Raw genomic sequence first — 26,224 nt, forward strand, 5'->3', positions numbered from 1 at the left:
CAGTTCTAAAGCAGCACATTTGGTCTTTGAATAACATAACTTTTACAACAGCTGTCCTTCTTCAAATATATATGTGTGTATATATGTGTGTATTCATATACATATATACATACATATACATGTGTGTATTCACACACATATATAGTTTGAAGTCAGTAGAAAGGTATTAAGTCTGAAGATACTAGTAAAATGAGACTGTAAAGCACAGTGCTGAAAGAAGATTGTCAGTCTGAAGGAAACTGAAACACTGACAGAACTCAGGGCAGAGTGAACTGATACCAAAAAAGGCTTCAAATTCTGTTTGCCTCTATGACTTCTATGACTTTCTTAGTTTTCATTGCTACTATCCACTTTCATCTTTCTGCTCTGATTTTAAGCAAGCTCCTTATCATTAAAAAATCTGGTTAATTTTATAGCCTGGATGTGTACTGGAACAGAGTTAACTATTTCTACCCATGGTAGATCATTATGCAGCTTATCCCAATAACTGAATGTGAAGATGTTAAATGTTGTTGTGTCATAATTGTTCTACTCACAAGAAATTCTTATTCTCACCTAAGTGAGTGTAACAACATTAATGGAAAAGGTATCTACAGACCGTTAGGAGAAGTTAGTTATACAGAGTTCAAACTGAGGTGAAATTAGTAAAACAATGCAAAAGCAAGGAATGGTCACACTAGCATTTTGGTCTGATATTACAGACTTCTAAGTAAAATATTTCCCCAGCATGTTAGAGCTGTGGCCTATACAAAAAACCCTGCCATAATAAGACCACCAGTTCAACTCTAGCAAAGCTTTTTTTTCTATGAAGAAGGCAATACAAGGGAATTTATGAAACAATCCATTTTTTATGCACATGTTCTGACGATGAAGAACTTACCAAAACCCCTGTGACCCAAAATTTGCTATCAAAACTATGCAATCAGACCTGTCCTGTCCACATATGGAATTTGTTTGGTTATGAGGATGCTCTACATGCAGGAAATGGTCAGTGTGAATCTAGCTAACAGACAAAGAGTTCTTTCCAGTATTAAGACTCATATACTGGACTACTATGCCTTTTTTTTACCTGTTTATTCTTAATAGCTGTTAATAACACTTAAATTTTAAGCTTGAAACTGTTGTATAACTATGTAGAGGAAGCACAAGAGATTGCACTCCTGTGCAACTTCTGTGCAACTTCACTGCACTTTTGTGTAACTGGAGTGACCTCAGAAGAAAATATTTTATACGGAACAGATATCTTGCTTTACAGATGCAAGATACTTGTCCTTATCCCTAGTTGTGATAATAAAAAATTGTTCTGTTTCCAGAGGTGCATTGTCTAAAGAACCTTTCCAACAAAACCAGATCCAAACAAAAGGTTGGATACAATTAAATGCAAATGTGTGTGTTGTAATATAGTCCTTGAGTTAGGCATGCTATGTAGCATTCACATGCTCTTCTACATCAGAAAGCAAGACTCGCTTAAAGACTTACTAAGGTCTTGTTAGAACTACCTCAAGTTCTTCCTATTGAGGATCAAATATGTATCACACACCATCAATACTTCTTGCTGGACAATAAATAAAAAGTAAAATACTAATGTTTCTTGAAATACATTTTTTTAACTATACTAAAAGCAAAATATACAGAAATACAGACTTCTTGGGGGCTCTTCTAGAGATTTAGTTCTTTGTGGCATTGCAGATAAGGACATCATCAAAAAAAATCCCCCTCAAATTAATAAATAGCCTATGAAGGTGAACCTTGAATTCAAGAACAAAAATACACTACATTAATAAAAATTATGCAAGAAAAAATTAGTTCTAATTGCATTCTCAATGTGACAAAGAATGTCTTAACTGTAAAATTTTTATTAAAACAATGAAGTAAAATTAAATAAATTTTAAAGTACTTTCAAACCTTGTTTATATTATTTGATTGTACCATGAAAATAATACCATTAAACATTGCATTTTCTAAAACACATTTAAATGTCTGAGGTATAAAAGTTATTCCACATTTATACCTTATTAGATGCTTCCTTTTTTCCCTAACAGTGTTCATCTGGCTTACGCTTCATGCTCAAGTCATGCAGATTGGAGCTGACTCTCAATTACACAAAGTCTTTCTCCAAAAATGACAGACCAAATACAGTAGAGATAAAATACATCAAGGTTTAAAATAGGTCCGTTCAGCCCCACTGCCACTTCATCATGAAGTGATATAATTCACTGATGCCTCTGCCCAGCCTAACATATGTTCTAGTCACAGCCTGCGTCACTCTTCATTTGTAATTATTTCCCTTTTTTCCCCCTCATCTTGTAATACTTTGCTTGGTTGAAGACAAATACTGAAAGAAAAAAAGAGTATTATCATATGATGACCTGTTCCAGGGTGTTAAGTCCCTGTCAAGGTTTGATTTTAACATGGGGTATTGATGACAGTACATCAAATCAGGCATCATGTTCGGAATTAGACTATATTAATTATCACTTGAGTGCAGTATGCATGAAAGTGCTGTTTCACTGACTAAAAGGATTTGACGGAATAAAAATCCATTTCTCATCTGGTTGCTTATGGATAAAGACGTTTTTCTCTTTGCTGTGGATTTTTCTTTATTAAATATGATATTTATAAGATTGAACAGACTGTCTCATTCAACAACAGATACGAATATTTTTAAACAAAAATATTGTTTTGATGACATGATCTCATGCTTAACAATGTTTCAAAGTTTACTGCTTAGTCATTACATAAAAATATAGAAAATGTATATACAAGATGTACATATATGTAATATTATGTTAAAACACAAAGTTATGAAAAATTATTATATTATGTAAAAAAAATTTCTTATAATGACATGGAGATGAAAAATATCTTATCATTTCATTTTCTCTTAGTAATAAAGTGTATTTTTATGCTGAGAATTGCTTCTTGTTTTTCATTTAATAAAAAACTGAAATTCAAATCACTGAAAAAACTGTCATTTACACAGAAAAATTCTACTTTATAGCCCGTACTATGACTTAGCTGCAGAGCAACTGAGAGGAGATTTGAACTTTCAACTGAAAATATCCACAGAGATAATTAAACCAGCATAGGGTAATGTAATTACTGTAAAAAAATCTACCAATGTAATTTTTTAAAATTTATCATTTTCAATTACTATCCAGAAATATGAGTTTCGCACTTTATGTTAGGTGTTAGCTGTCTCATACATTTGCATTGATATAGTGAAGTGCCAGAAAACATCACCACATTAGGGCCATTGCACAGATGTTGCTTATGGTAGATGAATTTTATGTAGCATACCAGAGATTCTTCCACGCTCTTTTTACCATCCAGCTGTGCTAGGAGATGATGCTGGGACAAACAGAAGCTAAAAGAGTTGGACTTACTGGTGAGCATTGTACTTAACTGCTAACACCAGCTATGGATATGTAACCTAATTAGAATTATGAATATTTTTATTAGTTATATTCAATTAGTCATGCACCTTGTATCTATCTACTGATCTTTCTATACCTGTACTTAAGAGTTTTCCTTAGAAACTCTTAACTGAAGAGAATCATATCATCCTGTTAATTTGTAAATCCCATGGTATAAGATTAGAGATCTGAGGAAATGGAAGAAACTAATTCTTAGATTAGTAGGTACCAATGCTGTATGGGTAGACCCACCAACTGACAGCATAACAAACACCTTAAAAATAAACAACACACATTCCCAACATTTTAAATCCTGCTTAATCACAGTACTCAACTACAATCAGAGATCAGCTTTAGCTAGTTCTAAAGAATTATAAGGATTAAAAATTATAGACCATTGAAAGAAGTACACTAAATTATACCTTATCAGATGTTTCTATGAGCAATAAGTTGATGACTTTTACTAAAGGGATAAGTTAGAAGATGATGCTGATCATTAAGATGGCATCAGAAAAGGCATTCATGAATCACAATGATTTTCCCACCAGATAAGAGATAATATCTTGTACTGCCATAGCAGAAGATGGAGAGATTTTTTCTTGTAAATTAGGTAAATTTTATGGATCATATTAAAACTTCAAACAAAGACCCTGTGGGATCAACACTTAGTGTTCTTCTGTGTTTGGCAGGAAGGAGGAATCAGCCCATTTCACAGTCTTCTCCTTTCTAGTACTTAATTCCCCTTCCCTTTCCAGGCCACAAATACCAGCATGCAGAAATTCTTTGCTTAATCTTCACTAGTGCTTGTGATTAGTCCCTCTGGTCCCACAATCCTTTCCTAGAAGCCCTGGTCCTCTAACACTCTTACTTCCTTTACCTGAGGAAGTAAGGTAATGCCTTGCCCTAAAGGAATTATAGACTGTGACTGTACCTGAGCTATGCTGAGCATGGCATACAACAGTTGATAACAGCTGATAACAGCTGTAGCAAGGATAACAGTATCCAAGAATTAAAAAAAATTACTAGAGATAAAAACTTAAGTCTTAGTCTCCTTCAGAAGAATGCAAAAAAACTGAAACATGTGAATGTGTAGGGCAATGTTTTCTTAACTTCTGAATACCTGAAAGACAAAACAGTCAAGACTGTTCTCCTTGCTAGAGAAGCATGACAAGTAGCAGATTAGTACAATTACACTTACTTTGATTTCTCCATTGCATGCTCCTGACTAAAAATTTTATTGTCTCCTCCCTTCTTCACCTCCACTTACTTGGCTTGCATGCATACTAAATTGTTTGTCTTACAGTTCTTGCGCATGAGAAGCCAACTCCTTGATCCCTACTTTAGAACAGTATCCACATAAAAGTATGATGTGAATGAATGGCACTATTCACTCAAGTAAAAGGAAAGCTGGAGAGTGTGCTGTACAAAATGGAGGTTGATTGACAACAGAATGCTACATAGGTTATGCAAAATCAAGGAGACTACAAAGTGGGAACAAATGAATGGGAGCTGCGTGCTGAATGAGTGATTCAACAAAACTACACCCTGAAGTGAGGTGCTTGCAAATATCTTAAGAACAGCCTCAGTTAAACATCATTATGCCAATGCTTAAGCTCCATCAAACTCCAGGAAACTACAGAGATTATTTTAATACCTTAAAGTGTTATTATGGGCATTATTTTTAAATACTTTTCTTTAAATACCAGCTGCAATCTGCTACCTCAGAAAAACCGCCAATAGAGCTCCATGCTTATTTGGATGCCTCAGTGATCAAATTAAATCACATTATCTTTGATCTTTTTTTACAGTGATGTAATTAAAAAACTTATGACTTGGGAACAACATCTTCTAGCTTGCAACTGTCTTCTATGAATATTTGCTATATATCCATCTTTTTGGATCATATATATCCATCTATTTGGATAATATAGTTATTGCTTCCTGACCAGAAGTAACACATTTTCATATCTTGCATGGTTTAAAAGACATATGGTATTCCAACAGTTCTACAGAGGCTTGGTTTGGGGTAAGAAACAAAAGTAAGCATCCACCAAGGCTAAGAGGAAACATACTCTGACTGCTTCAAAATCCCTGAACCCTGCACCATTACAGTTGTAGAAACATTGGAGAAAAAAGAAACATCAAACCAGGAACAAACAAGACAGCTCACAGTTCCTCCTCACAGGACCTACCCTGACCTAGAAATAAATCTGCATATGGTATGTAAACACATCAGAACTTTAGGGCTCACACAAGATCATGCACTTGAGATGTTAATAACCTAGACTGTATTAAATATACTAATGTTGTTATTAATATTGCTATTAAATAAACAATATAAAACCAAAGGACTGCTTACCAGACATATAATGAAAGGGAAAACATGCCACCACTGTCACACCTGCAGCACAGACCATAGGACACTTCTATTTGCAAGGAAAAGTGTAGCACCGTCCACATAATTAAATTTTCTTCTGATTTGTTCTCCTTGATTCAAAAGATATTGCCGCTCATGTTCCAACATTTTACACTATAGGTGAACATTTGAAATTAATGAATCCATAACTGTGTAGAAAGGTTTGTGGGGGGGTCACCACAGAACAATTTAAGACATTGACTACCACACTCAAACAAAAACTGCTGTGTATACAGGTCTTTTGTCCACAGTATATTACACATTTCATGTGTAGTGTGCAAGATAGAGAAGTGTTATGTTTTGGCATGTTTCCTCTCTCATGCTAAAATTACACTTATTTAAAGCTGCTGACTTCTGTAGAGGCTGTTTGAACTTTTTATTATGATTCAAGACAGTCTCATCCACTTGAAAATACTTCTGCACTGTGCAGGCAGGTGCATAATGGTAGTTTGCAGACAACTCTTCCTCTGATACTTCTGACTTGATTAGTATAGTCTAACAACATAAAACTTGACGAACAATTAAATTATCTGAAACCTACTCCATAAGGCATTAGGACACTATTAATTACTTTACTGGTTAATGACAGGAATGTGGGGATTATTCTTAAAACAAGATTGACAGGTAACATTGTGGGTAGAAAAAGATTATTTCTGGACCTGACACACATCTGTAGTGAAGAGGCAACATCACAAGTCTTAACAGAAACCTGGATACGTATGGAGCCTACATTAGGAACGTTTCAAATTCCAAAACATAATCTGAGATTCTATGAAATGTGTGTGTTAACCATTTCACAATCCCAACCAAAATATTTGTCCTAATTGAAATTTCTATGACAAAATTATTTGCAAGTTGATACAATTACTCTAACTTTTCCTTAGGTAGTTCTAACAAAAATACACTATTTTACTGCTTCACTACTAAGACCTTCAAAGTTTCTTCAGTTAAAGAGAAAAAAATGGTTGAAATCACAACAATTCTTCAGTAAGTGTGAAGACAGAGCAATTGTATAGGAAAAGCAAGCACAAAAATTGGTCTGGTTATTCAAGTACTTATTGCATGGCTTTGCACGGTTAGGACTTGCAAACCTGGGAAATAACTGATCGCACACTGAGATAACCAAGGTAAAATTGCTACATCAAGATCAGGTTGATGCATCAGATACTTTTACCTAAACTATTCCTATGAAGATTTTAAAAAACAAACAAACAAACAAACAAATATACAAACAAAAACAAAGAGGGATTTCTAACATGCTCTATACAGTTCAAATACTTCCACACTTTGTTATTTACATAACAGCATGCATCCTACATATTCAAATTCTTAATATTAAATTATTGATCAAATAACATACACCTTTAGCTCATGCTAATGAGCTATCTGATTTTGCAAACAAACAGTACTTCTCAAGAAGTTTATGCAGTTGCCTTCTTAGTTCCATGCTTGGTACCCTACAATTTAAACTAACTTCTGACTCAAACCAAACAGACAGGTGAATCTAGATAAAATGCTAATTCTAGAGATCAAGATTCAGAAAAGTCCAGTTCAGCCTATCTTTTAAAGAGATTATTTTCATATTAAAATAATGGCCAAAGATTATTCTCCATTATAAGAAAATCAATTAGTGATTCAGGCTTGACCAGAAATCTCTTATTCCAATACATTCATTTGCTGCTAGAGATAAACAGTATTAAGCACATAAACTAAGGAGCAAGAACCTACTGAACTCTTGTACACTGGCCTCAACCACCACTCTAATAGTCATTTTGTAAACATTCTGTATATTGTGGCATTTCATAAGCAGATTTTTTTTTTATTTATTGCTATTCTACATTGAAGAGAAATTGTGACAAATTGGTGCATAAAGAGGAGAATGTTAAAGCAAGGATTTTCTCAAAGGCTACACTAAAACTTTATTATAGGGTAAGATTACTTTTTATCAGCCTGCGTTGCATCTAGGAAGGTCTACATCAAGGAGCCATTAATAATTTTTTTTTTTTAATTAATCCTGACAACTTTCAGCTTACACCATAGCCAAACATTCACCATTATGTGAAACTGTCATTCTGTTCTAAGTAAAACAGTAAAAGAGTATTAAGGAAATTGAAATTGAGTATTTCCAATAACATTTTCACAGTTCCTTACATTCCCTCTTCAGGCAGTATTGTGCTATTGCACAACAAAACCATTTCAGTCCAATATTTGTCTCTCTCACTAGTGTCTTTCTGCTTTACATATGGGTAGTAAGTAATATTTGTAAGTACTGAATGGAATGGTGAACATATCACTTCAGGGAAAAAAGCTTTCCTTTCTCTTTCAAAAATGAAAGAATGACAAAATGGAAGTTTGGCAAAAATGCACTGAGAATATATTAATTCAAGCAAACTGTGACTCACCATTTACCTTCCCCTTTTCAAACAAACTCCTGAAAAGCTTATTGAAAAGCCAAAAGAAAGGGATGTAATGAATAACGTTACAGGCTCAGTGCAAATGGGACAGGCCAGTGGCACTGCCATGTAATTTCCTCTACCTGTGGAAAGGGGTTCACATTCATATAAATCATTGTATGTTTCCATAGAATTGGTGCTATTGTCATAATCCATAATTGACTATACTATTGACTATAAGTAATAGCTATCCTTCTTAAGAGAGATGCATGAATTTCCAGTTAACTTACTAAAACAGAGTAAGTAATTTCTGAATGTGCCTCCTCTATTACCAGACAATACAGTAAGTTCCAGAACTTTCTATGCCTTCTCATTTCTGCATGTACTCACTGAATGATTTGGAAAAAATATCACAGAAGGAAGGATCAGCAGCATATTGATGATGCTGCAGTGCTACCTATCCTTCACCAGCTACATCTATGTCAATATCACTTACCAGTCAATGGATTAAATCAGATCAGAAATAGAGAGAAAGCAATCTGCATGAAGGGAAATGAAGAGCCTGACAGATGTGCAGAGAAAAAACATTTCAAAGGATTCACACTGAATGTACAGTTTCCTTTGCTTTAAGAGAGACATACATAGTATTGGTCAAATCAATTCACAAATTACAACTCCTGAATTTTTTCCTGACACTAAGTTTCATCCATTACCGATGCCTTCAGTTGCTTGTTGCTAAGAAACTTCTTCCAATTCTGGTGGACGATCATAAGATCACAGGAAAATTCAGGTTGGAAGGGACTTTAGGAGGTCTTTAGCTCAACCTCCTGCTTAAAGCAGGGTCAGCCACAAGGTCAGACCACGGTTATCCAAAAATGGCTGAATGAGTGATGTCCTAGCCTCATTACATCCACATCTTGGCTAGGCTATATGCAGTAATTGGACACATTTTCATTCTAAAAACTGGCTAGTATAGTGCATTTTTCTATAACAAGATGTGCATTCTTATCATTAGGGTTCTTAGCTGGTGTATTTTTAAATCTGAGCATCTCCATAGGCCACAGTGGTTTCCCCTAGAGTTTAAGTGATGTTCAAAGTCTGTTAAAATATTAAAACTCTGTAATCCGCTTACCTAAAAGACTGACTAAAGCAAGACAGTAGTCCTCTGACCAAAAGAAATCCTCAAAAAAGGGGAAAAAAGTCTTTCTTCCGGTTAGTCTGAGACTGCAAAATGTCTTCCCACAGGAGCTACAGATCATCAGAAATCCCATCCCTCCAAGTATGAAGTTCTATTATGTGATACCATATTAATTTAATTAATATGTATACTTATATTTATTTCTATATGTAACCAACAGTATCTGTATTTATTGGTACATACATCTTGCTCCATAAATTTGCAGAATTTATAATCTTTTTAAACAAAAAATCCCAAGAACATCAATTTAGGTATTCCATGAAATACACATTTACATTTGTAAAAGAGTGAGTGAAGAAGCACACTTACTAGCTTCACAGACTAATACAGTACTAAAATGCTTTGTTTTGGGTTTCAAAGCCATGACCTTCATCATATAACTTGACTCGAACTTCCAGATGAAAGCCCATATTTATTGGGAAATAAAGATTTCACAACAAACTTAGAAATACCTTGGCAGAAATGAGGCAAACTTCCAAAGATAAGCATCAGATAATAAGGATACTTAGAAATAGCATAACTGAAACAGAAATGTTCACTTAAATACTAGCTTTGTCTAACACTAGAATCACTCAGAGAAAGAAAAAACTGTTACTATGAAGAACCAAACTGTAGTGGCTTAACTTTTCTTTACGTGTTTCTTTTCTGCAGTCATGTGTTCCAGATAAGGAACAAAATAATGTGAAAAATTAATTTAATCCTCAAGTACTGAGAATACATGTACTATGAAACTGAGAGTCAAATTAACCTAAATGTTATCTGTACAACTGGTTTATTCACATATTGATTTAAACTATCAGTAAAACATCTTTGATGCAACTAGCTGTCAAACCCAATACACAATGATGGTGAATTTTTCTTCATATTTAATTTCTTTGTATTTTCATGTGTCTAATAACCATAGACTCTTGCAAAAATAACCACATAGGTCACCACAGAGACTGGGTAATAAGTAAATTCACTTCCACCACTATTAAACATTTCTGTTATCTCCTCCTTGTAACCTTCTTCATTCAGGAAAACTTTATTTCAACATCTGCAATTTATTACTGAAGTTTCTCACATGTTAAATTCATTGTCTAGTGCCATTCTGTTGTAAGAGAGTTATTGTCTACTCACATAATTTTTACTTCCAATTATGACAATTAATCACCAAGGAAAATTTAATTTAATTTGTGGATTATAAAGACTGAAAATAACACAAATATTTGAAAAGGGCTTTTCCTGTTAGCATGCAGAGAGAACTCAGAAAAAGTTAAAATGGATTTGATGTCATCCATGGCTTTTTAATGTACTATGTATCATAATAGGACAAGTAACATAAAAAACACATAACACATCCCTTAAATTTTTATTTCTCTTCATTATCATAAAGCCCCAAAACTGATATTGACCTAATTACAAGATTCTGATTATTTTCCAGGGATGCAACGATTCTTATTTATAAAGATATGATGAGCATCTCAGAAGCTTTTGGAGGATGAGAGATCATATGGTCACAGACTATAAATATTCTGTATGCTTTTTCTGGAAATCTACAACAATTTAACTCTGAATTGTTTTCAAATACTATGGTTACACTAGTGGTTTCTCCACTTGTCTAATTTTTATCAATTGTTTATATCTGTTATCTCTTCTGAGTGAGAACACATATGAACTGTATGTCAGTTTATTTAACTTCTTACAGATTTCACTTTGATTTTAGATACGACATCACATTTCGTGTTGTCAATAACTATGCTGTTTTAAAGAAATTATGGATTAAAAATTTTACTACTAGATTATTTAAATTCATACATTTCTACAGAGTTCATGAATTCTCACTTTCAGGAAGCATTCTGTTACGGGACTTTATGTTTGTTTAAGTCAAGAAAAAAAAAATCTTGACAGCCTAGGATTCTTGTGAAGAAACAGTTTGAACTGTGAATACCTATGCTGGTTCACTACTTGGTTTTGCAAAGGAAATGGACTGGACTGCTTTAATTGGTAGCTAGAAAGCATGATGCTAGAATATTAAAAAAAGTCCTTGTTTGAGGAACTGTGGGAAAAACTGCGTTCTTGTTTCTCAGTTAATAACAAATTCTCCTTCTATCTTCCACCTCTTCATTATCAGTTTAGGTAAAACTACTAGAAAGGCATCTTCTACTAATTGATGATGCTAATATTACACAACATTTACAGGCCTCTTTCAGAATTGTGACATTATTGTTCCATCCCAAGAGAATAAATTCCTAGTAAAATTTTACCTTGTTAGCACAGCCACATTTACAGCAGCACATCAGCTACCAATTGGGATCAATTTTATCCTGGTCTAAAAAATCATATTTTACTGAAGACTAACCAAATTACAGTGACTTAGTAGAATGGGAAAAAAAAGACAACATTTTCCTTATACTGCTTGCATACTGACAGTTACAGGTTATGGATCACAAGTCTTAAATAAAGTCATTTTGTTGTACGCTTAAGGTCTCTGCTACAACTCCAGGTTTCTTCTACTTTCTAGCTCCTGGCTAACTGTGTTGACGGGGGCTGGGCACATTATTTTCCCGAGTGACTTCAGACTATTCTGTCCTTGTCGTTCTCTCCAGCAGTGATGTTTTTTCCTCCTGGATACTGGTGGTTCCAGGATTCTGGGTATGTATTTGAGACCTGAAGCTCACTTCTCAGGAAGGATTCAGATTTGCTACTCAGGAAAGTGGTTCAGTGACCATTCCAAGTGATACCTAGAAGATGTGTAGGGACATGGTTTAGTGATGGACTTGGCAATGCTGGTTTAAGGGTTGAACCTAATAATCTTAAAGGTCTTTTCCAACCTGAACAATTCTCTGATTCCATGACTCTCGATACATAAGCTAGATCTTTAGAGTTTAGCACTGCTATCCATAAGCAACAAGATTAAATAAGTAGTAAACCACTACCTTAATTTGTCAGAGAAAAGCGCTGTGATGAGAAAACACAATTCAAACTTTTAAATAATTGTTTCAGAAACTGTAAGACGCAGGACCATACACCAGAAATTGCATTTTGGCAAGTGACGTAAGAAATACAGTTTGAAATACACAGTAGTAGGTAATGGGTATCAGGAAGGCCTTTCCTGCTATAATTACCCAATATATGGTGAAATTCGTGTTCTGCACTCCTATGTAGATTTTTAGGCAGCATGGTTTAAAGTAACGGCTTCAACTTTTGCAAATAAAGAGCAAATCAATATTTTGGGTGGACTTTGATCCCTTGGCATGCTTTCTCTATGTGGCCTTCCAAGTGACGATCCCATCTAGGATTCACACAGTAGTAAGAGCACAAAAGTGGGATAGTCATCTCCTAGAGACGTCCCTTCACACAGACTTTTATGGGTTTGGATGTGACAAACGAACAGTGAATATTTTGTTTCTGGTTAACCCTTCCAGAAACCCAGGAAAAGTCTGTAGAGACTATAGTCTGTTCTCTCTGAGACTTAAAAACCCTGGAGAGGAATGGTGCTACACAGCACTCAGAGGAGCCATCACACTATAGGCATTGGGGGAGCTACTAAATTGGTGGTGTAGGAAAGAGCATCTAATTCTTTAAATGCATCCAATCAAATCTGATATTTTGGGGGAATGCAAGGCAACTTAGTGTCTCTTAACAATGAAACCAAAACTTAGATGATTATATTTAAAAATCACAAGATTTTCCAGTAAAGTGTATTTCCCAGTATTAACTAGCAATACATTTGCAAAATATCTTTTATTACGACAATAATTTTTCCCTGAAAAATTAATTCTAGGTATGAAAAAGAACTTGGAGAGCCACAGATGGCTTCCTGAACATGAACAGGTCAGTAAACTTCAAAACTTGCATCGTAATCTTGAACATCGCAATGGTTAAATCACAATTAGCTTCCTCTGAAGTCACTGGAATGAGCTTTTGTTAGAGATAAGATACTGGTACCAGGTAGACAAATTCTGATTCAGTAAATCAGTTGCTATGTTGTATGGCCAGGTAAGTTTCCCATCTTGTACTATATATTTACTTTCAGCTAACAGGTTGCAAAGTCAGATTGTGGAGGAATCTGACTACGTCTTAGCCCGAATTTGGGCATCTCTCTTTCTCAAGTGCCACAGAATACTGAATAATTTCACAGAGTTTTACAGGATTATGTGAATTAATATTGTTAAGTGTTGTATCTCCTCTAATGGAACATACTACTCAATGTTTTAGTAGGAAATATTTGTATTAGATATGTTAGAAATGAGTAAAATGGACTTTCAATGATTTTAGATTTTTCTGTGTGAAACCTCTCATATGACTGAAAAAAGAGAATATTTTGCCTTTTTTTTTTTCTTTTTGGTTCAACTCCAGTAGAATGTAGATTCTTAGCTTAAGACCTTGCCTTTCTGCAGCCTGAAGAACATGCCAATTGCATCCTGATCTATCAGAAGGATTTCTGACATGGAAAAGACTGAAAATATAAGGACACTGACTTAATTTTAAACTTCTCCTTTGAGATTCCTACAGCTTGTCCTAGTTAGAACAGCTGGGACCAGCTCATCACTGTGTGGGTGTAACCCAAACTGTGTATTCTATACCCTTCCATGCCATTTCCCAGAAATTCTTATCAATAGGCCATTTGCAGCAGCTTCCCAGAGCACGCCTGACCCCTCAGGCTATAAACTGGGTGTTAAGAGGCCTGTGAGATAGGAGGATGCTCCTGTCCTCATACCTATTTTGGAACTCCCCGCCCTGAGGCAGGTGCTGGGCATTCCTGCCTGGACCCGAGGATATATAATCTTGGGGTCTTGGGACTTCTGGTACCTCTCGTGGGATCCAGAGAAGGACCAGAACTTGGACTGGACTGCGACCACCACTCTCCACCAGGTTGAGACCACCACTCTCAACTGGACTGCGACTACCACTCTCAACCAGACCACAATCACCACTCTCGACCAGACTGCACCAGCACTCCCAACAGGACTGCGATCACCACCCTTGACAGGACTACAGCCAGCACTCTCACCAACAGGTTTTCCCTCTCCTTTTACTTGTGGACTTGGGGGATCACGTGGGGCACAGCACGAGGAGGGGGGTCCAATGAACACCACTCTGTTCATGCCCCAGGGTCCTGGGTTATACATCTGTTTTTTGTGGGTTAAACCAATTGTTTGTCTGTGTAATTGTATTTATTGTATTATTTTTATTAAATTGTTATTCTGATTTATAATCTCTTTGAGTTGGGTTCATTTCCCCTGCCGGTTTACCTTTAAACCAGGACACGGCTACAGTGGACAGATTTTCACAAGACCTTCCAGCTCTGTTCTTACGCTAATCAACAGTAAAACTTACATGGTTGCTCATCAGCCGAATAGAACATTTAATTATACTTATCTAAGGGCATAACAGTTATTTTGATGGTAATATAATACTTCTATACAGCTGTGATCGGTCCTCAAGATAATCTAGCAAGGTAATCACAATTTAGGTAGCTGTGCTAGAACCAGCTTCTAAACAAACCCTGAACTAACTTTCCTGAAGAGCGATAAAAGAAGTTGCCTGCAGCAGAGGTTGCAACGCAGACTATAGAATCCTCGCAAGACTTTAGACAAACACACACCCCAAAAAGTTTTTGCAAAGATCTATACATATACTACCTACTGCTTAAACAATTAAAGAGCTAACAGAATAATGAACATGTACTTGCTTTATTGCTTTTATTGCTGGAAGTATTTTGAAAAGCTTAGTATACATATTAAAAGATAAACACGCTGCTTGCTTTTCTTTGTTGTTGTAGTTAGAAAAATATTAAAAAATTTGGAGTATCAAGGGTGACCTCCAGTGTGCAAAAATTAAATTTTTGTCATTACATCTTAGGTGTAATGAAATATTTTCTTGGCCTACTATTAATTTCAATCATCCTACACCAACTTTTCTTCTTGTGCACAACACAGAAATTCAAAACACTGCCTTCTGCTTTGAACTGTAATTTTCTGAAAACATTCTGAGCTTCTCCATATTATAGGGAACAGTATAAAAAATAAGTGACTAAACAGAAAAACTAGAAAATTTGTTTCTTGCTCCTGTCCAAATGCAGATTATCACAGTCTAAATTTTTCTTCTAGAATAAGAGTAATAATTAATAATTAATGTATTACAGAAGCTTTTGCATTTTAAGAATACAAGAGCATTACAGAATAATAGTGCTACAACTGAGTGCACCAAATACCTCAGCTCATAGTTCAACTTACATGTTTGTGGAGGTTTCACCCCAAAAATCCAATTTCTAAGCTCCCCCACAATTTGACTCAATGTAGAAGAGAAGTTTTCAGACAAGCACAACTCGACATGGGGAAATTATATCAAAATTTATTACTAACACAATAAATACTATAGAAACTAAAAAGCAAATAAATACACAGTATTAATACAATCTCTACCACCCCCGGGGTCCTTCCATATCAATCCAGAAGAAGAACCCTCCAGGATGATAGCTAAAGTCTCTCTCTCATTGGGGTATTGGTCTTTGCACCCCCACCAGCTCCTCGGCCTCCGCTATGATCTCTTCCTGGACTGCAAAGGAACATTTGTTTTACCAAGTCTTCATCACAATTACAGGGAGTCAGCTTTTGAGTTCTTTCTCTCTGTTTCATGAAGGTTCCTCCCAGAGAGTAAGATGTTCACTCTTCCTCTCCAGGTTGCAGGGTTTCTAGATTTTGCTCAGTTTTTGTACCCCAATAATTTTCACCAAATGTCCTTACCCAGAAAAAGCCTGCTTGGTTTGGCTTCTCTCTGAGCCAGCTGCTGCATCACCTCAGCTTCCACATGTTATGGGGAAGGCATTCCTCCCCCTGCATTCCTCATCCATCAGTTTTCGGCTGCCCTTGTCCAAACCCACGTAGGGCCCCTCTGAGCCTCTCGGCCCATCTCCTGTTTTGCTTCAGTCTCAGCTCAGTCACTCCCTCCCCCACCATTGGGGGGGGCAGAGAGGCAGCGAGACTACTTCGGTCTCTCCTCTGCCTGGAATTCTTCCAGCTCTGCACTATCTCCACTGCTTCTGCAGCTCCTGGGCCACCCCTCGGCCCATCTCTGGCTCAGCTCTAATGCTGTGCCTGCTGGCTGGGGGAAAAGCTAGCTCCAACCCCCTAGCTTTTGGCCACAGGCACCCGGTCCAGTTATAATACTGTTCCAGGCTCCCCGCAGCCTGGCTGGGGAGGGAAGAGGGCCTGGCCCCCTGCAAGGGGCTTGCAGGCCTCTCTCCTCTCACCTCATGGCTTCCATTCTCTCTCTCTCTCTGCCAACAACTTCCTTCCAGCTGTTGTAATATCCTAATTTCACAAGGGCAAAACACAGCTCTGACTGGTCCCTCATCGGAAACTCACCTGGGACCAACCACTTCCAGCCCCCCCTGGGGGAGGGGGTGCAGCTCAAACCACAACAATGCCCTTCATTGCAAACCCGAGCAAATCTGAAAATATTCAGAAATTTCTGGTTTCTTTAACAGTGGTCATACACATACATACGTTCACAACATGAAAAAGAAAAGAACTTCATTCAGTATGTCACATAATACTAAAATAATACATAATACAGAAAATAATACTGAAATAACACATAATACAGAAAAAATCAAGGATTGGTTCAAGTCATGAATTGGAGTAGAGTAATAGTTATAAGACTAGGGAGTTTTACTTTAATTACATTGTAATTACAATTACATTGGAAAATGCAGATTTCTTACTGGATTATAATTAACACATGCAAAAATTAATGAAAATCATAGTTGCTCAAAAAATTTAGTTAGAGTAGTAGAAAAAAAAGTCCTATCAACTTTAAACTATCACATTAAATTTAGCCATATTAAGTACTCATGTTATCAGCATATAAATACGCACAGCAATTTTTGTGCATCCACTTTTCAGACACAAAATATTTTTTTTTCTGAAGTAAGTTTATATCTACTCATTGACTTTAACACAAGGTTTTAGCAATCTGCAGGTTTTTGTAAGCCAAGACCTTCTCCCATCCTCTATCTGTGTATTAGGAGACCATTTTAATTCACTTACCAAGAAATTCCCAAAGGGGCTGATATATATGGTACCATAGGAGCCAATACTGTAGCTATCAGTTTTCATACAGACTGGCTAGACCTTTACATTACTGCTGCCCCACATTTATTGTTCTTTCATTGCAGCTGTCAGCATTGCATGACAGCGTATTATGGAGCACATGGCTACAAAGTCAGTATCAATCAGGCCATGATCATGCAGATAAAAGTAGCAGACTATTTATAATAGACCTTAAATCAAATCTTCCTGGTGTAAGTATGAGATTCCTAAAAGCAGTAGCCTTGTGGGACTTCCCGCTTCCTTCAATCTGCTACAAAACTAACTTATGTAACACCTAAAAACTTCACAGGAATGTGTAAATAGCAACACTAAAAATAAGTAACAAAGCTCTATTACTTTCTGCAAGTCAAGATGAGAATTAGCAGAGATTTTCTTTAACTGTCTTTTAAATTATGTATGGCAGAAATAGTACACAATACCTGCCATTACACTAATGCTCTTTTACTCTCTGTTGGAAATAGCAGTTTTGTTGTGCTTTGAAACTCACTCACTACAAAAGCACTTCAACTTGATATGGCCATTTAACAAGAAGAATTGGAGAATGTGTATAGTTTAGTGGCACTCTTCACCAAACTGAAAGCACCCTGTTAAAAACAAAAGCATCTAATTTGTCCTAGACATAAATAATAAAACAAAACATGAGTTGCATGCAAATTCAGTAACAAAATTCTAGGTGATAAACAGAATGAAGCCTGGCTTCTTGTTTAGTATTCCTTAGTTATCACCATAATTGCTGCATGTCTGTCATCACCAGGAAAAGAAAAAAGTGTCTCTCTCAGCTGCTCCCCTGCTTGTTTTGTTCACTACATTCTTGTAAAGTGGGAGAAAATAAGTGTCATTTAATGAATAGTGCTATTCTTTGTCTGACAGCTTCATATCTGTTAGGTGTAGGAGGCCTAGTACTTTCCTTTCTGGTAATGTTTTTGACAGTGTGCTAAATTCCTCCCCCAAAAGGCCAGTGTATATATTCTGCTAAAAGAGGCTTCATCTATGCTGAATGACTGCCCTCTTTTAACCCCCTTCAGCTTCTGTTCTTACATTAATTGAGCTGATCAGATTGAGCATATGAATTTGTCTTTGATGTATTCGTATGTTTAGTTGACGCTGCTCGCACTCCCATTGGCAATCGGGCAGAGCTCTCAGACAAATAGGGCCGTTTCCATAGTAACAAACGATAGCTAGGGATCTCTTGAAAAATATTTTTATTTTAAAATTCAAACTGGAAAATTCTCACTGGATATGGTTCTCGGTTCTAAACGTGTCATACCTAATGATGGATGCAATTAGGAATCCCACCAGTGTTTTAAATAATAAATTAGACTAATTTTCGAGGCCTAGCATGATGACATACAAATACTAAAAAGGAATCTCTTTTTTTTTTTATTCATGACAAAAGATTTACTAATGACTTTTGTTTTTAGGATTTCAAAACTAATTGAATGGTAAAATAGTGATAAAGCTGTCTATATGCTAGAGATGAGAAGCCTAGAGGTGAACTTTTTTTAAAAAATACTTCAAGCTGCTTCGGTATTTGGTTATTCCACCAAAAGCAGGTGAAGAAATCATTCTACAAATGCTATAGCAGTTGGTAAACCTCAAAGGGTGAAAAATGCCCACAGCCATTTTTAATTACTGAGCACGAAAAAAGGAGAGATGTTGAACATAAGTTTTGTAGGCCCTTACAATCTGAGAACGCCATGATTTTAGCTCTAACTATAAAAACTCATTTGAAATACAAGGAAACAAAAAAAAAAAAAATACCAGTTGGGGAAAAAAAAAAGAGAAAGGCGAAAAAAAAGGAGGTTGACAGTTAGACTATGATGGCTTGTAATTAAAATACATATTTCGTACTAATCTGTCTACTATTATTTTTCCTGGAAATTAGGTTCCTGACTTTGGCTTTTATGATTCTGCCTGTCAATGTGCAGTAATAGAGTTCCAGGGTTCTGCTTCAACATATAATTATACTACATTGAAATCCATTGATATTATCATCTTTTATGCTACTTTCAATTAGACATGTTCCATCTTGAGAGGTCAGTCCTTTATATCTCAGCGTTCCGGAAAATTCAGTTAAATGTTAGAATTCAACAATTCCCTGAAAACCAAGATTATGTTCTAAGTACTTCACTTGAAATCTACAGTATATCTGCAGTTGTCATACGGGAAAGATAGTTTTAAGGAGTCTAAGGGTCATAATCACATAGAACTAGTCACAATGTAGTGAAAAAAACTTAAAACCCTCTTGCACTATATTAATTCTGTGAGTCTTGTGTATGGATTTGCATTCTTAAGATGCTGCTTATGAGAAAGAAAAAGAAGCAAAAAACCCACTTCCGATATTTTCTGAATTGTCACTCTTCTCTCCTCTGCTAATTTACAAGTAAGGAATTTTGTACATTTTAAACGTGTACTAAATTTTCAAATATAATTTTTACACTACTTCAAATGTTAAAAAGAAAAAAAACACCTCAGGCATACCTAGTCACCCAAGAGCAAATCAGAGCCTTACTGAAATCTGATCATTGTCTTCATTAGACTCACACTTTCAGTCTGGGAATGTCTCGAATTAAATCAAGGGAAAACAAAGTCCAAGGCCATTGTGAAAGTCCATTTAAGAGCAAAGCATACTGCTTCAACAGTTTGTTGCCTTCTAATGGTGAGATTACAAAATTGGGCTCTGGATTTACTTCAGATAATGCATTTTCAGTTCTTAAGACAGATTTCTAATGTAGCTATTTTTTATTTTATTGCCTTAAAAAGAGACACAAATGACATGATAAATCACTTTGTTCAATTTAATAAAGTGGTGCCTGCGTTAGAAATTCCAAGCATTATACTTCTGAGCATGGTCAATTTAATCTTTTTAACTTTTATACATAGACATACCTAGTCTGTTGATAGTTTTCATCTATAGAGTCTACATTTTTTATAAAGTAGGACTTGCTTTATCTCAGCAAAAAAATGTTTTGCACAAGATGGTGCACTGTGAGGCAACAGCCCATGAGCTTGTGATCTTTCCAAGCATCACTTATCAGAGAGAATCCAGTAAGACAACTAATTTTTGATCAATGTATACATTAATAATAGTGAACAAAATAGAAGAGAAAATGTAATTTATTTCATCATTAATAGCATTCATTAAACTGCAGGGTATAGTCACCTGACTGGATAATGATCAGAGCCATTACTAGGCTGGAGGCAGCCTTGATTTTGACTACAGAGATGTGCAGACCTGTGTGTCATCGGACTGGGGCACACATCCCACCAGGTAAACCCAAGGGGTCCACATTACCCCCCAAGCCTGGTTATAAACATGTCGTGGTTAAGGAATGGTAGTCCCCAATTCAGTGTCCCCACACAGACTCTCCAAACCACACTGGTCTCCTGTTTTCCCCCCTTCACATCACTGCTGTGGCAGGATAGAGAGGAGAATTGGAGGCACATTAGGTAAAGATCATGGGTTTAGATAAGAACAATTTACTGGAAACAGTAATAAGAAAACAAACAGTAACAGCAACAGTACTAATGATGGAGGGTACAAGAAAAGAAAGGATTCACACTGAAAAAAACTCCTGGGTAATAAACAATAGCCATGTTTTCTCCACCAGAAGGAACCCCTGCAATGACGTGAGGTGGTACAGAATAACCTCCGTGTCCTAGCCATGCTGCCTCCCACCTACTGCAAAAATTAATCTGGTCCTGGTCAGAACCAGGACATCATAGCATCACTGTCCTTAACAATCTTAGTTTGAAATCAGGTAAATTTATCTTGTCATGTTACAAAACAGTAACATTGCTATCATATGAGATTGGATCTGAAAAGGCACAGAAAGCCATAATTTATTTCATGAATATAGGACTGCATATGTATTTTGTAAGTCTGAGTCAGATACTCCTCAGTTAGAAGAAAATGCATCTCTCAGTAGGGGAAGAGATACCTTACAGCAGTCAAAAAGAACTGTTCAAAAATATAGCTATGTTAACTATTGACAGCAATAGTTCATTATAATTGAAAGATATTTTAAATAGGATGGAAGATTAGGGATTGATTCTGTATCAATGAAATCAACGTGTATCCAACAAAAAATATGTGGATGCTAAATTAAATAAGGCTATTCAGAAGTCAAGAACATTTGGTTTAATTTAGTGGATATAGATATTTAAATCATAGTAAAAGTCAAAATAAAGTCAATATGTACACAACACTGGATCAGATGTTTCGAAAAAATGTTAGGCACTAGATAGAGAAATTTAGATTTATAGATAGTAAAAGATTATGAGACGTGTGGTGATGATTCTGTTTTCTGGATTTAATTTCTCTAGTTTTATATTGGTTCTGTTTTAAATCAGTTCCTTCTTGAACTTTCCAACTGAAAATATCCATAACTATTAAACATAGTAGAACATATTGATGTAACTATTCATTGTGAAATCCAACTACATAATTAAGATAAAAGCACTGCAATTTACTTATTTCCAAAATGATTTTGTGAAGACTAGAATGTATTTTAAAAGCTGCTGTAACTTTTGCCTTAAACATGACCTTGTACTAACACTACACAGACCATCCTATTTTCAGAAAAATCATCTAATCCAAAGATAAATGGCTTTAGTGAGAGGGACTTTGGACTAGAGAAGGGGTGATAATCTTGTTACAACGGAATAAAAGATCCATTCACTATTAAAATTAATCTAAATCAATATTCAGTACTATAATCAAAACGAATTGAAAGAATTACCCTTCACAAAGAGTGATCAGTGGAGAACTTAAATCCATAACTTAATTTCACTTAAACAACCTTCCAGAATTCACACAATTAGGAAAGAAATAAAATGACATTGAGTGCAGATTGCTGACAACACAGTCTGTTTAAGGCCCTTTTAAACAGCACAGGTTTTAAAAAGTAAAAATTAAAGTTCATGAGTAAAACAGTATAGTACAAGGCTGAAGGTACCCCAGTAAGCCACGGATTTCTGATGACGCATAGTGAAAATAATCAATTAATTAATTCTTTGATGTCATATTAAAGAGATTCTAAATTGCAATATTTATTGGAAGACCACAGAAGTACAGGAGATACCATATTGAGATGGCAACTCCGTAAACTGCTAATCTGGGGAGAATAACAGTGAGGTTTTTTCAGGACACAATTACACTCAATTATTACGTTTCAAAATAGGAAAAAGTACTCAGAAGTGCATTCCAACTCTTCTTAACCTACATTGAAACTTGGACATTGTTGCTTATTCCAAGCATAGTTAAAATTTGTTGGAATGAAGAAACAAAAGGGATGGACATCACAGAAAATTCTTCGAAAATATAAAAATATCCTTTGTTGCATGGTGTTTTCAGTTCAGTGTAATTACACTTTCCCACAACTTACTTTACCTTTTTATGATAACCTTAATTTTCTTGGGGTAAAAAGTTTGTGTAAGCCAGTCAGTTAGCTCTAGATATCTCTTTTAAACAATGACAAAGGGTTAAAGGCAGTGAAGTTACATGCCTGAACTCTAATCCAGAAAATATATCAACATAACTAAATACATATTTTAGGCTAACTATCTGCTTATAGCTTTTTGGAATTGTCTTGCACAGGGGTCACTAAGTTTTTTCTTACTTTTCTTGAACTTTCATCCATTTTATGACGTAAATTCATATAAATTACAATGTAGCATTTTAAAATCTTAACCTATAAATAAGTCAAGATGTGTTCAATATTTTAAAAATACACCATATAGCCAATGTATGTTTTTATCTTTACATCAAACATTTACTTCCTTGGAAGTATTTAAAGACAATGGTAATTTTCATTCTAGTACACTATGCAATAACCTGTATAGTGTATAGGCACACTTTCCACTACAGCTGTAGCAGTAAAATTACTGAAACTATTATTGTCTTAATACTTAAGTAATACATTAAAATTTAATTTTCAGCACCTGGAAGAATCTGCTTGTGTGCCAACAACTGAGGTAGTCGGACCTGGAGCTGCTATACATATGGGACTCAAAAACAACCTATCACAAGCAATTACTAAGAGCAGCTGTACTCACCACACTAGCCATTAAAAATCGGGTCAAATTGCCTCAATTCTATTTCCGTTTTCAGGGATTTCTGCAAAAAAGTTCTATGATCTTTATATTTTTTCCTTTTTGTTTTTTACATGTTAAAATTATTTTAATCGTTGGTTAATCCAAGGGAAACATCAGATTTCTTGATATTCCAGACATTAAACAGTTGTAGGTTTTATGACAGATATTAAAAAATGCAATGTTCATTTTCCAATAAATCTTTCAAAATTTTAATAGGACTAAAATCAAATACTGTAATATGAAAATGCATTTGCTGCTTTATAATATACATACATTACATGCATATGCACATGGTACTACAGTACAATTCAACACACGGGGGAAAATACATATATATATTTTTTTTAAGAACAAGATATGACATGTGGCTTGTACAGGCTTTCCTTTATTTTTAAGTTGGCAGTTTTCAGGTGGAAAGTATTTCTTTTAAAAGCATTTTCCAAATTATCTGCTTTCAGACACACTTTCAACCGATTTCCAGAAGATGCTTACTAGCAACCACTATCAACTTTATTATTATTTGTGAAGAAAAGGCCTATGTACCATCTTTTTTATCTCATACCTTTTCAAAATTTATTTAGAATAACATAATACGGGATCACATTTTTCACCTCTTACATAGAATTTATAATGTTTGCACTGAATCTCAAAATTTTAAAAAGTTCAAAAAGATTCAGCTAGAAGTCTTTCTTTTATGATTTTAAAATATTCCAACCTGCATTCCTATACATAGAAATAAAAAGACTCATAATGAAAACCATGTATTTTATAATGACATACATAGAAATAAAACACATTAAACTCCAGAGGGAGAGAGCCAAGCATTTATACACTACTACCTTCAATCACTTGAATGCAAGTCATTCATACCACCACTATTGCTAACAAGGCATCCAATTTACAAAACAATGAATATTGAAATTACGTTAAAAGGTACAAATGACTGTCCAAAGAAAAATATTAAGTAACAGCTCTACCTCAAGATAAGCCTCACAATTAAAGAGTTTTAATGAAGAGAGCCTTCAAAGGCTAAATCAGGAGGCATTGATTAGATTGCCTCTAACTTTTGTGTTTTGACACCTTCGTCTTTCATGGCATTATATTGTCTCTGTGCATCTTACAAAGGAAGCATTTTACTAAGCCCACACATGAACAGGAGACAGCAGTGCTTATAATAGAGACTGTCAAGGGTGTGAGCCAAAATGGGTCTCATTTGGATTTCAAGTGAAGAAAACTCCTAATGCATTTCATTACAATGTATGTGAACCTCTGAAAAGAAGGATGGATTGGTATTCTCATCCCTATTAATTTATTGAAATGGATTCAGTTTTTTCTTGTATATCAAGAGGGACCATGTGTTTCAAGTAAGGTAACAATATTAGAGTGCCAAATAACCAAATATGCCATGATGCAGTATACTCTTCTGCAAGATAAAACGGATGCAATTTTCTTGATAATTAGTATCTAAGCCCAGGAATAAAACCTACAATAGCTTGGTAACAAATAAACATTCTTCGTTACTATCAGGTTTAAAGATATGATCAGGAAGCTATGCAACATAGGGATGGATTCCATCTTTTTTACGACTCAGGTTTTTACCATTTGAAATTCCATGCACTTAGTTTTCCCCACCAAACTGTCATTCAAGTATTGACTTTTTATTTCATTGAGGAATGGCATGTGTGATTTAATTAGGATAACACCTACATAAGTCATATTTTACTAAAAGATAGCATAACAGGATGCAAAAAAGTAAAAAATTTCCAAAAAATTCTAATACATTCCAGATCAACTTAGCTTTAGAAAGATGGTACAGCTACTACATAACCAATTATCTTAGTCATGGTAAAAAAAGTTTATATAATTACTTATTTGTCTTTTTCCCCCTTCAAATTTGCTAACAAAACCTATAAACTGCTTTTTGAAAACTGTAAATACTGATTTAATACAGAGAATGGGGTACAAATTCCTTATCTATGCTAAATGATTTTATTAATATAACTATTAAAAATAAGACATATGTCTTGGTTTTAACCCCATAAATCTTAGAAGTGATCAATTGAGCTACAGCAATAACATTCAGTGAGTTCAAAGCTCATCTACTTTTTATGGAAATCTTACAACTTGCTAGTTAAATTAAAGGTTAAATATACATAAAGTCTTAAAAAAGACACAAAGTATTCCATATGTATGTAGCTCATAAGCAGAATACACAAACACACACATACATAAATCTGTTGTGTTTAAAAGCCCAGGACCTTAAGAAACCCTCCATTGTCATACAAAGACTTCAAAGGTAAAGAGTTTGATATCTATGGAATATTAAGCAACTATGCCTATTAAGTTAGGAATTGCCTATTAAGTTCAGAACTCCACTGGCATCAGAATTGCAAAAGAAAAATATCATAAAAATCATAATCAGAGATAAAGATCTGCTTGCTTCCATACATCAGTTCTCAACAAGCATTTTATTTGAAGGAATAGTTCATGGAAGTTGGACTTAAACTCAAGTTTATTTGAGAAAAGTTCAGGGTCTAAATTTAACTTAATAAAAATTAGGGAAATGCATATATGCATAACTATATTACTAATTCATCTTTTTATGT

At 35.1% G+C, this 26,224-nt stretch overlaps 1 protein-coding gene across 7 annotated transcripts in view; it reads right to left on the minus strand.

Annotated features, from left to right (window-relative positions):
- Positions 1-26,224, minus strand: part of KIAA0825 (KIAA0825 ortholog) — a 247,602-nt gene that overhangs the window by 65,593 nt on the left and 155,785 nt on the right. Inside the window, exon 20 of one of the 7 annotated variants that reach the window (XM_032675848.1) lies at positions 11,863-12,146. The exons of the other annotated variants lie outside the window; for them this stretch is intronic. Within the exon in view, the coding sequence (XP_032531739.1) occupies positions 12,107-12,146 (40 nt within the window). The 3' untranslated portion in view covers positions 11,863-12,106. Of the gene's footprint in view, positions 1-11,862; positions 12,147-26,224 lie in introns of those variants that run through there. 7 annotated transcript variants of the gene reach the window in all.

This window comes from Chiroxiphia lanceolata, chromosome Z (genome assembly GCF_009829145.1).
Source record: "Chiroxiphia lanceolata isolate bChiLan1 chromosome Z, bChiLan1.pri, whole genome shotgun sequence".
Taxonomy (NCBI): Eukaryota; Metazoa; Chordata; class Aves; order Passeriformes; family Pipridae; genus Chiroxiphia; species Chiroxiphia lanceolata.